The sequence below is a fragment of the Caretta caretta genome, chromosome 1 (genome assembly GCF_965140235.1).
Source record: "Caretta caretta isolate rCarCar2 chromosome 1, rCarCar1.hap1, whole genome shotgun sequence".
Taxonomy (NCBI): Eukaryota; Metazoa; Chordata; order Testudines; family Cheloniidae; genus Caretta; species Caretta caretta.
In genome coordinates this window covers 334,945,661-334,963,605 of record NC_134206.1, presented here as the reverse complement: position 1 = coordinate 334,963,605, position 17,945 = coordinate 334,945,661, and the positions used below count along the sequence as shown (strand labels likewise).

The following is a 17,945-nucleotide window of genomic DNA, read 5'->3' as shown; positions in this document are numbered from 1 at the left end:
CACATTTAAACTAAATGTGATAAAAAACCACATCAAAACCTTGCAATGATCATCTACTACTATGCAACAGACTATAATTAGAAAGTGTTCTGAAAGATAGAGGACTACAGTATTTATTTATGTTTAAAAATAAAAGATCATCCTTAAGCACCTAACATGATTAAATCAGTTGCCTGTGTGAACTGTCATGCAAAGCATAATTAGATTAAATTGAAAAAAAACGTCATAATTTGAGGATTTTTTTAAAATGTTTTAAGGCTTTGCATACCAAAATTAGTGTTTCATTAATTTATGGTTTATTCTTCTTCTGGTTTAAAATACTTCTTATCATAATGGGGACATTAACTCTTCTTTGAGAAAAAGCTTTGTATGTAATTGCCTGGCAACATTAAGAATTGATATATATATATACATGTTTATTTTCTAGGAGCAGGAGGTTGACAAATCAGACACATCAATCTCTCAGCAACAGAGAAGTCCACAAGGTCTGAGTGACACTGGGTATTCTTCTGATGGGATATCGAGTTCACTTGGTGAAATTCCAAGTCTTATCCCCAGTGATGAAAAAGATTTACTCAAGGAACTTTCTAAAAAAGATACTTTTTCGCAAGAAGGCAGTCCTTCAAGCCCCTCAGATCTTGCCAAGTTGGAAAGTACAGTTCTATCAATTTTGGAAGCTCAAGCAAGTACACTTGCTGAGGAAGAGTCTGGGAAGACCAAAGACCTTTACGGTATATATGGCGAACAAACAAAGGATCCTCATAGAACAAAGCCTTTGCCAATGACTCCAGAACCTTACAGTTCAGATGAGGAGGATCTGGAAGACATTCAAGAAGAAGATGAAGAAGGTCTTGAAGAAGATGGAAAACAAAGTGTTCCAACTCAGAAAGACTATAAGGAAAAGACGGAGGCAGTAGATGATATATCAACAAGAAGGCAACGCTATGATTCTGTAGAAGACAGCAGTGAGAGTGAAAACTCACCTGTCCCAAGGAGAAAAAGACGAACTAGTGTTGGCTCTTCAAGTAGTGATGAGTACAAACGAGAAGACAGTCTAGGATCAGGTGATGATGAAGACTTCATTAGAAAACAGATTATAGAAATGAGTGCTGATGAAGATGCCTCAGGTTCTGAAGATGATGAATTCATTAGGAACCAGCTTAAAGAAATCAGTGTAACTGAAAGCCAAAAGAAGGAAGAAGTGAAAGTCAAAGCTAAAGGGACAGCTGGAAAACATAGAAGGATGATGCGAAAAAGTAGCACAACCTATGATGAGGATGCTGGAAGGCGTCACTCGTGGCATGATGATGATGATGATGATGATGATGAAACTTTTGATGAAAGCCCTGAACCAAAATATAGGGAAACCAAAAGTCAAGACAGTGAAGAACTCACTGTAACTGGAGGAGGTGGAGGCCTTAGACGTTTCAAAACAATAGAACTCAACAGCACAATAACAAATACATATTCTGAGGAATCTGAACCACAGAAGGGTAGCTTATATTTTGATGAAGAGCCAGAGCTAGAGATGGAGAGTCTTACAGATTCACCAGAAGACAGATCCAGGGGAGAAGGGTCTTCTAGTTTGCATGCCTCCAGTTTTACTCCAGGTACATCTCCCACATCTGTGTCATCTCTTGATGAAGATAGTGACAGCAGTCCTAGTCACAAAAAAATGGGAGGAGAAAGCAAACAGCAGCGCAAAGCCAGACACCGGTCACATGGTCCTCTTCTTCCTACCATTGAAGACTCTTCAGAAGAAGAGGAGCTAAGGGAGGAAGAAGAGCTGCTAAAGGAACAAGAGAAACAACGTGAATTAGAACAGCAGCAAAGAAAGAGTTCTAGCAAAAAATCTAAGAAAGACAAAGATGAACTAAGAGCACAGAGAAGACGGGAACGTCCAAAGACCCCACCAAGTAATCTTTCTCCTATTGAAGATGCATCTCCAACAGAAGAGTTACGACAGGCAGCAGAAATGGAGGAGCTGCACCGATCTTCTTGTTCTGAATATTCACCAAGTATTGAGTCAGATCCTGAAGGATTTGAAATCAGCCCAGAAAAAATAATAGAAGTGCAAAAGGTTTATAAGTTGCCTACAGCTGTCTCTTTATATTCTCCAACAGATGAACAATCTGTTGGGGTCCTAAAAGAAGAAAGTAGCCAAAAAACATTAAAAAGTGCTGAAGAGGTATATGAGGAAATGATGCACAAATCCCATAAATCCAAACTATTTCAAAGTACAAATGAAAAAGAAGTGTTTGAAAAAGACTCTTTATATGGTGGCATGTTAATAGAGGATTATATTTATGAATCTTTAGTAGAGGACACATATAATGGAACTATTGATGCTAATCTTGTAATGAGACAAGATGAAAGTAGTGAATTTATTCAGCAGAGAGGGAGAGAAAAAAAAATAAAACCTCCAGATCAGATTTATGAAGAAACTATGCAGAAAATTGTAGATCAACAGAGAGACTATTACAGTGTAGAGCCTTTGCATTCAATTGTGCCTCAAGAAGACATTGTGTCTAGTTCTTACATTATACCAGAACGTCATGAGATAGTTGTACTTGACAGTGTAGTAACTTCCACCACTGAGGAAAAGCAGTTGTTAGATGCAGATGCTGCTTATGAGGAGCTTATGAAACGACAAAGAATGCAGCTAACGCCAGGCTCCAGTCCAACTCAGCCGACATCTGATTTAATTCCTGCGCCAGATACAACCGTATTTATAGTTAGAGATATAGTGGATGGTGAATCTTTAGCGTCAAGTGCTCCTATGACAGTTTCAGATACAGCTTCAGTCAGCAGCACAGTGCTTTCTATTCCAGATGTTAAAATAACTCAGCACTTTACTACGGAAAAAATAGAAGATGAATACCTAACAGATTATGCCAGAGAAGTTCAGGAAATCATTTCACACGAAACGTCAATGTTGACATACTCTGAGGCATCAGAAAGTGCGACATCAGTTTTACCTTATGATACACCTTCTCTAACATCATCTACATCTTCAATTTGTACCACTGAGAGCTCATCACCTATTACTGGAATAGATAGCAAAACTGCAGGTTATGTAGACATAGCAGATGTTGTAGGTAAATTAGTACATTCTGAAGGTATCAGTGCAATAGCTCAAGTTCCCTTAAGTTTCACAAAAGAATATTCTGAAATAAGCACACCTTATGAACCTGTTTCCGTGCCTCCTAAAAAGACAGTTGTATCCACAGATATGGCAAGTGTGGATCATGGTGTAATTTCTTTGCCTGAAGATGCACCTTCTGTCATCACAACTACGGCTATAAAACCCAAGCAATATGCTTCTGACACCACTACCTTTGATTCACCCAAACCAGAAAAAGACACAGCCAGAAAAATTAAAGGTACAGCTGATGCTGGTATTGATAAAGTACTTTCTGAGGATGTACACAAAGGAGCTGTGTTTGACATGACAAGGATTAACTTGGCTGAGGCAGCATCTGACCAACCTCCTGTGTGTATAACTTCAGAGCAAGCCCCAGTCACATCCTCTGTATCTACTACCCATGCTACAACTAAGACCAGCACAGTATCTGCATTACCATCTATTGCTTCTTCAGTTCCTACTGTAACATCCAAAGTATTCTCATTTTTTAGAAGCTCTTCTTTGGATTCTTCAGTCCAACCATCTCCACCACCTCCACCCCCTCCTCCTCCTCCACCACCTCCACCTCCCCTACCATTACCTCCGCCTCCTCCACCAAAGCCAGCTATTTATCCCAAAAAGAAGCCACAGGTTAAGGTTCCAGTGACAACAGCTCCTGCAGTGCCACCTTCAGTTACTAGTATAGCCAGAGAGGCCACAGAGGTGTTAAAGAACAACGTGACATCTGCCCCAAAAATATACACCCCGACACCACCTCCTGTGCCACCCAAGCCATCCTTAATTCCAGCAGGGCTTGTGTTCAGTCACAGGCCCCTTGAGGTAACTAAGCCTCCCATTGCTCCTAAGCCAGCAGTTCCTCAGCTCCCAACAGCTGCTCATCAGCCAGCAGAGAAACAGCCAAAACCAACAGGTTTGTCATTGACAAGTATGACTTTGAATTTGGTCTCTTCAGCAGAGTGCAAGTTCACATCCCCTACGTCCCCTTTGTCTCCACACTCTAGCAAATCTTCACCAAAGCTGACCAAACCCTCGCAGGAAACCTATGTTGTTATCACATTGCCATCTGAACCTGGAACTCCCACAGAGTCTATAAGTAGTCAAGCTATTACCAGTTGGCCTTTTGGATCATCCTCTAAGGAACAGCTCCCCCAAAATGTGCAGCCTCTGTTTACTCCATCTATGAAAGCTATGGAGATTCAAAGTATGGCAGATCACAGCATGTATGTTTCAGGTTCTTTGCAGACACTTTCCACTGTTCCTGTCACAGCACAATCAACTTTTGAAACAGTCCCCAGTTCGGTAACACAGTTAATAACAACAGAGGTGACCAAAACCACAGTGTCTGTGGTTAAAAGCTCAGTTCCCACTGTTGGTTTAGGTAGTGTCTCCATTACTATACCTCCAGAGCCAACACATATAGGTGAGCCTCCTAGGTGTAGAGAGAATGGAAGATTCCATCTCTTTGGTGATGTTATTGACCTTCGTACTTTAACTAAAATGGATATTGAAATGACAGACAGCTGTATGGATCTGTCTGCTGCTCCCATGGATGTGAGAAGACAAACTATGTCAAGTGATATATGTGGGCGGCCAGTAAGTGCAGTCCAACCAGCTATCATAAATCTTAGCACTGTGTCAGCTGCAGAACCCTCTCTAGCACTAGTCTCAGAAACGGTAACGATAATGACCTGCACAGCTGCTGTAAGTTACACATCAAGTACAGAGAGCCTTGTAGATCTGGGGCATGCAATGACAACACCACTGCAGCTGACAACGTCAAAACATTTTGAGCCTGCATACAGAGTAACAGGCAGCCAGGCATTCTCTACAGGTAGAGATGAAGTGCCAATAAACTTATCCCTGGGTACCTCAACACATGCAGTATCATGGGCTACTGCAATACCTGTTACTGTACCTCCTGTTGGTATGACAAATGGGTGGACTGATGTCTCCACATCCCAGGAGCTAATGGAGAGTGGAGCAGTTGACCTTAGCACCACAAAATCCCACAGAACAGTGGTGACAGTGGATGAAGTTACCTCAGGAGTTGTCACCAGTATAATAGAAGAAGATGAAAAGCCCGTTGATCTGACTGCAGGGAGAAGAGCTGTTTGTTGTGATGTGGTTTATAAATTGCCATTTGGCAGTAGCTGTACAGCACAGCAGCCTCCAACCACACTGCCTGAAGATCGGTTTGGTTACAGAGATGACCATTATCAGTATGATCGCTCAGGGCCATATGGGTACAGAGGATTTGGAGGTATGAAACCATCCATGTCTGACACTAATTTATCAGAAGCTGGTCTTTTTGTATACAAAAGCAAGAATAGCTTTGATTATCGAGTTGGGGCAACAGATGCAGCAGTAGATCTAACTTCTGGAAGAGTCACTTCAGGTCAGTATGAAACAGCAGCAGATCTTTCTTTGAAATATAATTGTGGTGTTCCTCATCTCATATCAGGATAATTTTTTTTTAAATTTTTCCTACTGTAATTATGTTTTCTGTTGGACAGTGTGACACATTATTCTGGATTATACATGTATTTTATTTCTTCATTTTACATATGTGTTTTGCACAGAGGTCCTGCATGTGCCTGCATGTTCAGCAATGCTTTTTTCTTCACGTCTAAAGTAAATCATTAACCTGAAGATTTGCATGCAGTTCCCCACCCCTGTTTAATTCATCAAGATGGGATGGCTTTCAGAATCCACAAAGCAGCCTTCTTTTGGGGGACTGGACTATAACTCTGCCCTGTAATTTCAGGTGAGGTAATGGATTACTCAAGCAAGACCACTGGTCCTTATCCAGAGACTCGGCAAGTGATTTCAGGCATCGGGATTAGTGCACCACAGTATTCCCAAGCAAGAATAGTACCGTCTCTGGGATCCCAGTATGGTGTTGGAAGTGTGTTACGATCCTCTAATGGTGTTGTTTATTCCTCAGTTGCAACTCCAATCCCAGCCACATTTGCCATAACCACACAGCCTGGTTCTATTTTCAGTACAACTGTCAGAGATTTATCTGCTGTCCAAACGATTGATTCGGTGTCCTCACTGTCAACCTTGCAACAGAATCAGCCTCTTCCAAGATCATACAGTTTCTTGACAACAGTGGCAGCTGAAAAAGACAATGCAATTACTGGCATTGATATTGACACAGGGTTGCAACCTGGCACTATAGAAACTATTACCACTGAGCCAACTAACTTGATGCCTGCTTTAACTACAGCTTCTGAAGCTTTTGCAGATATAATTGAAGATGAAGTTGCACTTCTCGTTGCCCCTGAAGAAGACAAACAGCAGCAGCTTGACTTGCAGCGTGAACTGCTTGAGCTTGAGAAACTTAAGCAGCAGCGCTTTGCAGAGGAACTAGAGTGGGAACGTCAGGAAATCCAAAGGTTTAGAGAACAAGAAAAGTTAATGGTCCAAAAAAAACTTGAGGAGTTGCAATCCATGAAGCACCATCTCTTATTTCAGCAAGAAGAGGAGCGACAAGCTCAATTCATGATGAGGCAGGAAACCTTAGCCCAGCAGCAGTTACAGCTTGAACAATTTCAACAACTTCAACAGCAGCTTCATCAGCAGCTGGAAGAGCAAAAAATTCGCCAGATATATCAGTATAATTATGACCCTTCTGGAACTGTCTCTCCACAAACAAGCACAGACCAAGCCCTTCTGGAAGGGCAGTATGCTGCTACAGAAAATGGCCCATTTTGGACTAGCGATGACCCAAACACCACAGCTTCCACTGTGTTGGGCATTGAAATTCCACAAAGCCAAACATGGTACACAGTTCAGTCAGATGGCATTACCCAATATATATCTAGGCCTGGTATGCTAAGCTCTGTTTCAGAAATGTCTCTTAAGGACATTGATGTGAGAGAAGAGAAACAACTGAAAAAGAGGAGCTCCATGCCAAAATTGCGTGGTCAGTATGACAAGCTTGATGAGACTCTGGAAGAAGAGCCCAGTTGTTTTAAAAAAATAGTGGACAGTGGAGTACAAACTGATGATGAAGATGGTGCAGACAGAAGTTACGCAAACAGGAGAAGGAGAACTAAGAAAAGCGTTGACACAAGTGTTCAGACGGATGATGAAGATCAAGATGAATGGGATCTTTCTAACAGATCAAGAAGAAAGTCTCGTGTTGGGAAATATAACGAGGGTACCACTGAGGTAGACAAAGCTAAGCCATTTTCCAAAGTGTCTAGCATTGCAGTTCAGACAGTGGCAGAGATCTCTGTACAGACAGAACCTGTAGGGACGATACGAACACCTTCAATAAGTGCCAGGCTGGATGCTAAGGTTGAAATCATTAAACATATTTCAGCTCCAGAGAAGACATACAAAGGAGAAAGTTTGGGATGTCAAACAGAAACAGACTCAGATCAGAGTCCCCAGTACTTGACAGCCACGTCTCCACAGAAAGATAAAAAGCGTCCAACACCATTAGAAATAGGCTATTCATCCCATCTCCGTGCAGATGCCACATTACAGGTAGTCCCTTCCCCTCCTAAATCTCCCAAAGTTCTATATTCACCCATTTCACCTGTTTCACCAAGCAAAGTTATAGAGTCTGCCTTTATACCCTATGAAAAATCCATCACTGATGACATCAGCCCTCAGAAGATGCTGCATGCTGATATTGCCAAGGGTCCTCCACCGAGCCCAAAATCTGCAAAGACGATGCAGCGCTCTATGTCGGATCCTAAGCCCTTGAGTCCAACAGCAGAAGACACTTCCAGACCTCCGTTTCAGTACGCTGAGGGATTTGTGGTAAGAATTGTTTGTTTTTTCTTTCTTTAACATCAAAACTGTGAGGTTGACTTTTTATGCAGCATGAGGGATGTTGCACTCATTAACAGGATCTGTTCACAAAAATTGTTTATACATCATGCTGAAAAAGTACCGTGATATGTCAGAAGCTTGTTGCAGTGATTATTTGTTTCGTTGCTTGTTTTGGAAAATGAAGAGAGCCTCAAATTATTTTCTCAATGGGGGATTAAAAGACACACCATGGTATCATCTAAAACTAGCGGGGTACTTACAATTTTGGATGCTAAGGTTACCACCAACATTTTTTTCAGTGAACTACATTCACATTCATTCTAACAAGGAATTTTTCCCCCACCAAGTTCCTATGCTATAGTTTGGAATGTAGATACACTAAGGTGCTGAATGCATGTGCCTTTCAAGGTACCAGTAATCCCAGACTTGCTTCTGGCTGGTTGAACTATCCTTTTTGTCCCCATTGGAAAAGGGAAGGAGAATTTCTCCCTACAGTTCTCAATTAAGTAAGGATTCTCCTTGTTCTCTCAATTTGTACTTGTTTGACCACTCCCCATTCCTGGAAGTCTCATATCACAGCTATCATCTTTCTGGATAAGGAGAAGTAGGTGGGAGTCACCTGTGTGTTCAGTGCTGCTTCTTATTGGCCAGGGGGGTGAATTTGAAATAACAAGAGACATTCCCACCTCAGGAAATCAGTGTATAATTTGTGAAGCATTACCTGGGAAATGAAACCTGCCACTGGCTGAGAATCAAGGAGGAGATATTCATTATTTAGTATATTACAATTGTTCCATTTGTGTGTGTGTTACCTTTGTTCATTTGAATGTGCTGTTGTTTAGTTATAAAAGGCCAGTGGGAGTCCTCACTCTGGTTTCTCTATTAATTTTTTGTTTTCTTCTGTGTTTAGCTGTGTTTGGACATTTAGCTATGTTTGGTTCCAGGATATGGCATGGGGTGGAATAATGAGTGTTTCTGACTTGCATCTATGTTTGCATGTGTGTCATGTTTTCCAGTTTCAGGCTAGCTATTCCCACCCTCAAGGGTCCAGATTGTATGTGACTCCTGCACCAACACAGAATCATAGAAATGTAGGACTGGAAGGGACTTTGACCGGGCATCTAGTCCAGTCCCCTGCACTGAGGCAGGACTGAGTATAATCTAGATCATCCCTGACAGGTGTTCGTCTAACCTGTTCTTAAAAACCTCCAATGACAGCAAATCCAAACCTCCCTAAATAATTTGTTCCAGTGCTTAACTACCCTTACAGTTAGGAAGTTTTGCCTAATGTCTAACCTAACTCTCCATTGCTGCAATTTAAGCCCATTACTTCTTGTCCTGTCCTCTGTGATTAAGGAGGACAATTTATCACCCTTTCACATACTTGAAGACTGTTATCATGTCCCTCCTTCTCCAGACTAAACAAATCCATTTCTTTTTCAATCTTTCCTTATAGGTCCTATTTTCTAGACCTTTAAACATTTTTGTTGCTCTCCTCTGGACTACCTCCAATTTGTCAACATCTTTCCCGAAGTGTGGTACCCAAACTGGACACCTTACTCCAGTTGAGGCTTTATCAGTGCTGAGTAGAGTGGAAGAATTACTTATCATGTATTGCTTACCACACTTGCGCTAATTCATCCCAGAAAGAAGTTTGCCCTTTGCCCAATATTACATTGTTGACTCATATTTAGTTTGTGATCCACTATAATCCCCAGATCCTTTTCTGCAGTACTGCTTTCTAGGCAGTCATTTCCCATTTTGTATTTGTGCAGTTGATTATTCCTTTCTAAGTGTAGTACTTTGCATTTGTCCTGAGTGAATTTCATCCTATTTATTTCAGACCATTTCTCCAGTTTGTCCAGATCAGTTTGAATTCTAATCCTATCCTCCAAAGCACTTGCAACCGCTCCCATCTTGGTATCATCCGCAAACTTTATAAGTGTACTCTGTACGCCACGCCAGGCATCTCAAACTCGAATCACCACGAGGGCCACATGAGGACTAGTGTATTCGCCCGAGGGCCGCATCACTGACACACACACCCCCGCTGCCCCTGGCCCCACCCTCACTCCACCCCTTCCTTGAGGCCCCGCCACTGCCCTGCCTCTTCCCACCCCTTCCCACCCACATTCCAACCCCTTCTCCAAAGTCCCCACCCAAACTCCACACCCTCCCTGACCCATTTCACCCCCTTTCCCAAATCCCCACCCCGGCCCCGCATCTTCTCCACCTCTTCCCTTGAGCGCACGGCTCCCCACTCTTCCGCCCTCCCTCCTGGAAAGCGATAAGGACCGCCAAACAGCTGTTTGGCAGTGGGAAGCGCCTGGAGGTAGGCACAGGAGCGGGGATGCAGCACGCTGAGGGGAGGGGGAATGGGGGGAAGGGGAGCTTGGCGGCTCGCAGGAAATAACTCCGGGGAGGGGGTGCGGGGAGCTTGGCAGGCTGCAGGAAATAACCCTGCAGGCTGCGTGTTTGAGACCCCTGCTCTATGCCATTATCCAAATCATTCATGAAGATATTGAATAGAACTGCAGCCAGGATAGATCCTATGGGATCCAGCTCAATATACCTTTCCATCTTGACTGTGAATCACTGATAACTGTCTAAGTTTGCTTTTCTAACCAGTTGTGCACCCACCTTATAGTAGGCTCCTCTAGGCTATATTTCTCTAGTTTGTTTATGAGACGGTCATGTGAGACAGTATCAAAAGCCTTACTGAAGTTGAGATATATCACATCTACTTAAATCACATCCATGTTGACTTTTATTTACCACCTTATTTTCTTCTAGATACTTACAAATTGATTGTCCAATGATTTGTTCTGTTATGTTTCCAGGTGCCAAGGTTAAGCTGACCGGTCTATAATTCCTTGGGTTGTCCTCATTCCCCTTTTTTATGGATAGGTACTATATTATCACTTTTCCAGTCCTCTTGGATCTTTCTTGTCCTCCACGGATTCTCAGAGATAATCACTAATGTCTCAGAGAACTCTTCTGCCAGTTCCTTAAGTATTCTAGGATATATTTCACCACATCCTACCCACTTGAATAATTGAACTTGGGTGTAATTCCTAACTTGTTCTTTTCCTATTTTAGCCTTGGAACCTACCCCATTTACACAGATGTTCACTATGTTAGTTGTACAATCACTGCTAACTTTTTTGGTGAAACCTGAAACAAAGAAGTCATTTAACACTTCGGCCGTTGCTACATTTTCTGTTATTGTCTTGCCATCCCCACTGAGTAATGGGCCTACCATGTCCTTGGTCTTCCTCTTGCTTCTGTATTTGTAAAATGTTTCCGTGTTCCCCTTTATGTCCCTAGCCAGTTTAATCTCATTTCTTGCCTTGGCCTTCCTAATTTTGTCCCTATGTGCTTTTGTTGTTGTTGTTTTTATATATTCGTCCTTCATAATTTGACCTAATTTCTCCTTTTGTATGGCTGTTTTTTTTAATTTCAGGTCATTGAAGGTCTCCTGGGTAAGCCAGGGTGGTCACTTAACCATGTTTCCATGCAGGTGTGCAGAGGCCATGCACAATAAAAAATGTTCCCTGTGCACTCCCTGAAGGACTCTTAAAAGGGGGAAGAAAAGTGGTGTGCTCATGGCACTGCCTCCCCTTTCATCCACCTACCCAACCCCCCTACCCCCACATCATCTCCAGAAGTTGGCATGAATTTTGCTGTTGTGCAGCTCTCCAAGCACCTCCACAGAGTGGGAAGCTGTAGAACTAACATTGTATTATTAACAGAGGCTTCACAGCAGAATGTTGCATATCTAATCACAGCGGGCTTTGGATAGCATCCTCAATGGGAATGATTAGATTAAGCTCATAGGGAATACAGGGAACTATTTTTGAGTATGTGGAACTAGGCACACTTATTTCTATAAATAGGTGCAATTGGCATTGATTTACCAATTTGTATAAAGAGGAATGTGCATCTTACACACTTCATAAAAAGTTGTGTGCAGCCTGAATAATGCAGTTTGTCTCTAAAGAGATCTTAAATATTAGAGTTTGAAAATATACAGTGCGAATTAAAGGATATAGAGTATGTTATTTTTAATTAGTATTTACCATATCTATTACTCTAGTGCTGAGAGGCCAACTGAGAATGGAGCCCCATTGTGCTAGGCAATATACATAGGCAGCCATATAATAGTAGACAGTCCCTGCCCCAAAGAGCTTTACAGTCTAAATAGAGCCGGCATACACACGGTGAGAGAAGGGTAGAACACACCAGCTGAGTGAACAATGTGATGATGGATCCATAATGTTTTTTTATTTTATTTTGTTACTTAAATTCCTTTGGTGGGGTTCGCAAAAAGAAAAGGAGTACTTGTGGCACCTTAGAGACTAACCAATTTATTTGAGCATGAGCTTTCGTGAGCCACAGCTCACTTCATCAGATGCTGTGGCTCACGAAAGCTCATGCTCAAATAAATTGGTTAGTCTCTAAGGTGCCACAAGTACTCCTTTTCTTTTTGCGAATACAGACTAACACGGCTGTTCCTCTGAAACCTTTGGTGGGGTTATGTTAGGTGGAGATTAACTAGATGGATGGGGTAACAGAGTTGGAGCAGCAGCCAATCAATCAGAGGGGAGAGAATGTCCGGAGTGAAAACTACAGAAAGTGACCTGACAGCATCAGCATCTGAATGTCCCTGCTTAAGCAGCTCCTGCAGCTACTCTTTCAGCTTCAGTCTTTGGCTGGCTCCTCCCAGCAGTTTGTTTTCCCAAGCCCATGTGGTGGGAAGTAGGGGTTTAGGTGCTGGTACCCCCAGAGAGGGCATCTTCCTTGCACAGTTTTGGATCCAGGGGGTGCTGGGGAGGAGGAGTGGCCCTGGCTGTTTATGATATAAGTAAAAAGAAAAGGAGTACTTGTGGCACCTTAGAGACTATCCAATTTATTTGAGCATGAGCTTTCGTGAGCTCACGAAAGCTCATGCTCAAATAAATTGGTTAGTCTCTAAGGTGCCACAAGTACTCCTTTTCTTTTTGCGAATACAGACTAACACGGCTGTTACTCTGAAACCTATGATATAAGTAATACACTAGGCAGAATTTGGTTCAAGAAGGTCTAGACAAATACAAACTCCAGAGGAGCTAAGCTGATTGATACCAGCTGAGGATATAGCCCTAGGGCTCTAACATCTCGGAAGCACAGGGAGGAATTATTGTTTTTCCAATTCTTTTTTCATTGGTGTAAAAACTGTAGTTATCTTTCATACTCAAAGGGCCCTCCTGCAAGTTAGCATACACATATTGCCACAATTAATGAGGGGTAAGTGGTGTTGGCATTCCTTCCTTAGCTGCAGGTTTGTGTTATGTTATGCCAACATATCATGGACCCCTCTGCACTTGGATTTAAGTATTGCCACACTTCAATTTTATTCTAATTTAAACATGCACGCTGACTTATTTTGCTTGTAGCAGAAGCTTTTTTGGAACCCGGGCTATCTTTTTGTTCTGTGTTTGTACAGCACCTAGCAAAATGGGGTCCCTGTCCAATAATAGTAATAAATAATAAATACACAAAGGAGTGTGTTATGTGAGGGGCACTCAGAGAATGCTCTTATTTAAAACAGGGTACAGGAGAAGGGAGTCAGAGTCATCTCTCAAAACATCTTAGTTCAAAGAATTTATATGCACAACAAAACTCGGTCCAAGTCCTGATGTGCAGCAGGGAAAATGGCAGAGCTAAAAGCAAAATCAGGAGATGGTAAATTAGAAGTGATCTTTCATTGCATTCTGCAAGCTACATGTGTGTATGTGCATGTCTGTCCACTGCAAAAAAAACCCCTTGGCAGTGAGTCTCAGAGTCTGGGTCCACTGACTCGGGCTTATGTTACATGGCTCAAAACAGCAGTGTAGATGTTCCGCTCAGACTGGAGCTCGAGTTCTGAGACCTGGTGAGGGGGGTGGGTGTCAGAGCTCCAGCTTCAGCCTGATCAGGAACATTCACACTGCTATTTTTAGGCCCATAGCATGAGCCTGAGTCAGAGAGTCACTGCCACAGGGTTTTTTTGCAGTGTAGACATACCCTGTGTCTAGTCATTGACCAGGTTTATATGCATGCTCTCTTTAAAGTCTGTTTTGCCAGAGCTGTCTCTCTGTAGGCCACATGATGTGTGTTTCAGACTGAGATGTGATCAGTAGTGGGAACAGACTATCCCATGCAAAAGGCTTTTACACCCAATCTGAAGCAAGCAAAAATGAGTCTCTCCACCATTTAGGTTTTGCAGCAGTTTACTTCCTCACATTTAGCTTTATCAGAACATGTTTCCTAATAGAACATGATCTTGTTTTTGCAAATATTTTTTTTCACCTGCTGGAAAAAAATATGTTAAAGTAAGGCAGTGCTGTCGAACCTGTGATCCAAGAGCCACGTGTGGCCCTTGAAGCTCTAAAATTTGGCCCTCAAGGCTGAAGAAGGAAATCTGTATTTCATTATAAATAAAACGTGATTCCTGAGCAATATTTAAATTGTAGTGTTTGAATCACACAGCATCTCTGACTGCCTCCTCGTTTCCCCAGGAGTCCCAGATGTAAAATGGAGACACGCTGGACATCTGTTGTCATTTCCCTCCTGCATAGGCTCAGCAGCACCTTTGCTGGCCACCTCTCTCATTGCATTGGTCTCTGCCAATCTGACCTGTGGGCAAGACCCACCAGCCAGACATCCAGGAAAGAATTCTCAGTAATAACTCAGAGGCCTCCACATCTGGTGTCCCATTACCAGCTGTTGGAAATATTTGCTGCTAGCAGTTGCATATCGGCTACATGCCATTGTAGGCAATCTCATCATAACTTGATAAACTTATCAAGCTCAGTCTTGAAACCAGTTAGGTTTTTTGACACCACTGCACCCCTTGGAAGACTGTTCCAGAACTTCACTCATCTGATGATTAGAAACTTTCATCTAAGTTCAAGCCTAAACTTGTTGATGGCCAATTTATATCCATTTGTTCTTGTGTCTACATTGCCTAACTACAGATTTTTGTCATTAATTTGACCTCTTGCATAACAGAAGCCACAGAAATTAGCAAGTGATTCCTACATCATTTCCATAACTGTTCCCTTTGCAATGCAGAATAGAACAGAGTATCTGCCCCCCAAAAATTGATTGTGGCCCCTTAACTCCTTTGAAATAATACATTTGGCCCTAAGGAGAAGTGACTATGTTAACTTGAAATGCTGTGATATGAGTTGTTCTAGAATAAGTGTGTTTAGTGAAATTGTATGATAGGGTATAATGTTGGCTGAAGCCCAAAAGAACACATGCTGCAGGGTACACAGAGGCTTGGACTGCTGGATGTTACCTCCACCTGGACTGCTCATTTGGAGGGTTACTTGTGGCACCGTCGGGAAGGTGCCACAAGTACCCCTTTTCTTCTTGTGGATACAGACTAACACAGCTGCTACTCTGAAACCTGTCATTTGGAGGGTTGGGGGTGTTGAATTTGAAGGGTCATCAGCTGGCTCCTGAGGGGAGAGGGAGCAGGGTCAGAGGGAATCAGAGAACTACACTGTGATCAGGAAGGAATGCACTGGTGGGCACTTATGAGACTAGGCTTTCCCTAGCAGAGTAAGAAGTAGAAGGGATACTGAAAGCTACCGTTCTGTTTGTTATGTTTACTCTGATTAAGTAAAAGTTTAGTCATTTTTTGAACCCAGGAATTGGAGGCGTAGTAAATTGGTGGGTTTTGAAATACAGTTAGGAAAAGCAGCTAGGATCAACTTGCCAGCTTTAGCACATGCGTATTTAAACTTCAACATTCTAAACAAATTCTATCAGTCTATGTTTTAGGAGAGTTAATGGAAGCTTTACTGCAATTTTCCGTCTGATACAAAAATGTGACATCACTGCATTTGTAGTGGGAATTTTATTTCAATCTGTATACTGCAGCAAAACAGATAATAGCCTTTCTCTGTCCCGAAACAGGTAAAAGTCACAGGAGTTTGCTTGCAGTTGCAATAAGATTGGAAATCATGATTTTTCTAAGCTGTCTATGCTCTTAAAAAGAACGCAAGTTGGTGAATCCCAAATCATTATTTTTTATATTTATTTTCATACTCGAGTGCCCAGTTAGGCTCCTAAATTTACATTTTGAAACCTAAATAAGTGCCCTGATATTTCAAAAGTGTCTAAAATAAGTTTTAGGTGCTTAACTCTCGGCATCTATCTTTGAAAATGTTGGCTTACATCTCAAATATCTACTGACAGCTAAGTAAATTACAAAATATTGCAAAGGTTGTAAATTTTAGTCAACTGACATCCTGACTCTAAATTCATGTGGAGGGAATTTGCTCTATTGGTTTATAGGATTTTTTTCCTTGTTCCATATTTTGAAATTTCCTCTTGACCTTTGTTACTGTAATTATATAACATAATTCTTTCCCATTTGCAGTAATAGCATTCTTGTTTATGGATTGGGTAAATGTCAACCCTAGGTAACATTCACAAGAGCTTATATTGTGAAATATATTCTTATATATATTATAGGCAGCAGAGGTAGTGCTGCCTATAAATAAGGTTGCCCGACACTTCCCACTATAATACCGTTTTCAGTTTCTTGTAACTTGCTAAACATAACCGTTTGGTCTGATATTTTCCATTTTGGGTGTCTGCCTCAGGTTAAGGACACAGGACCAGAAGACTCTGAGTAGGGGTGTGGCTGCATATGGCCTCTCGAGCATCCCTTGATGACAGAGTTTCGCTTTATGGCATCTTGTTTCTGTGGCCGTCCCGTCTCATCAGGGGCCCTTTTAAGAAGTCACAGTTCAAAGTACTTCAGACAATCCCCAGAAAGCCTTCCATTTATTTAGTCCTCAGGTGTACACCCCTAGTTCAGTGTCCCTCTCCCAGTAATCCAACACAAAGTCCTTCAAAGTAAAACACAGACTTATACAGTCTTCAACCCAGTTTCATCTGTGCACAGCCCCCTCCTCCCTGAGGTTCTGTCTGTCAGTCTCTCTCCTGCTTCTTGGGTAGGGTCTCTCCCAGGCCTCCCTCTGTGGAGAGCTTTCTCCTGCTTCCTATTAGAGACAGGAAGCCTGACAGTCTCAGTTACACTCAACCACCCACTTACCCCTGACATATTCTGCAGCTTCCTGCAGCTGCCTGCTACCTTTTACTCTGGGATCATGTCAGGTGGGACTCCTCATGTAATCAGGGTTGGCTTAGCCCCCAGCTGTCCAGCCCACAGGTAAACCACCCCTTTACATGCTGTAACCATTAGAGAACCTGGAATTTAATTTAACCCATTATTCCTGGGTCTTCAAAGTCCTTTGTTTTCTAAAAAATAGCTGAGAAACACACTGGCAACATTTGTGTCTCCATCCCCCCACTAGGCACATCCACATTCAATTGCTTATTAGTTCAAGTGGAAGAGCCTGCCTGGTGGATGATCCCAATCCTACTGATAATCCATGTAGGTGGTCAATATGGTTCCACCTGTTGAGATATTTGAGGTTTTTTTGTTTTGTTTTGTTTTTTCAAATGTAAAGTTTCTTTTTGAAAAAAAATAGGAAATTATACTAAAAATCCCTACCTTAATTCAACACCTTGCGTATATGCATTATGATATAGTGTTAAATGATTACATACTATTTTTACATAGGACTTCTGCCTCAGTGCACAGGATGGACTGTGCTCTGGGGATGAATAGGGTTGTGCAGTGAATGAGGCTGGAATCTTCAGGACCCTTGCTTCATCTGTAGCAGAAGTTGGAAGGTATGTGCTGAATGAAGCTGGCACTACTGGAAGAAACAGGATAGTCTCACCCTCAAGGATGCTAAAGGCTGCTCTGGATAATTGGATTTTATCCCTTCCACTGCCACAAAGTTCCTGTGTGATGCTGGGCAAGTCACATAAGTTAAAGATTTCACTGGTTGCCACTAATTTCATGTATCTTTTTTCTGAGTACCCAAACTGAGACATTTGGGGTCTGATTTGCCGATGTGCTGAGCTCTCACAACTGCAAATGAGGCCAATGGGAGCTGAGCAT

General features: G+C 42.2%; 1 protein-coding gene across 5 annotated transcripts in view; it reads left to right on the top strand.

The window, feature by feature from the left end:
- The window catches only part of PCLO (piccolo presynaptic cytomatrix protein), a 537,772-nt gene that overhangs the window by 253,986 nt on the left and 265,841 nt on the right, over positions 1–17,945 (top strand). For all 5 annotated transcript variants that reach the window (XM_048836504.2, XM_048836503.2, XM_048836502.2 and 2 more), the window contains exons 5-6: positions 428–5,540; positions 5,910–7,921. In XM_048836504.2, coding sequence (XP_048692461.2) covers positions 428–5,540; positions 5,910–7,921 — 7,125 coding nt within the window. The remainder of the gene's footprint in view (positions 1–427; positions 5,541–5,909; positions 7,922–17,945) is intronic.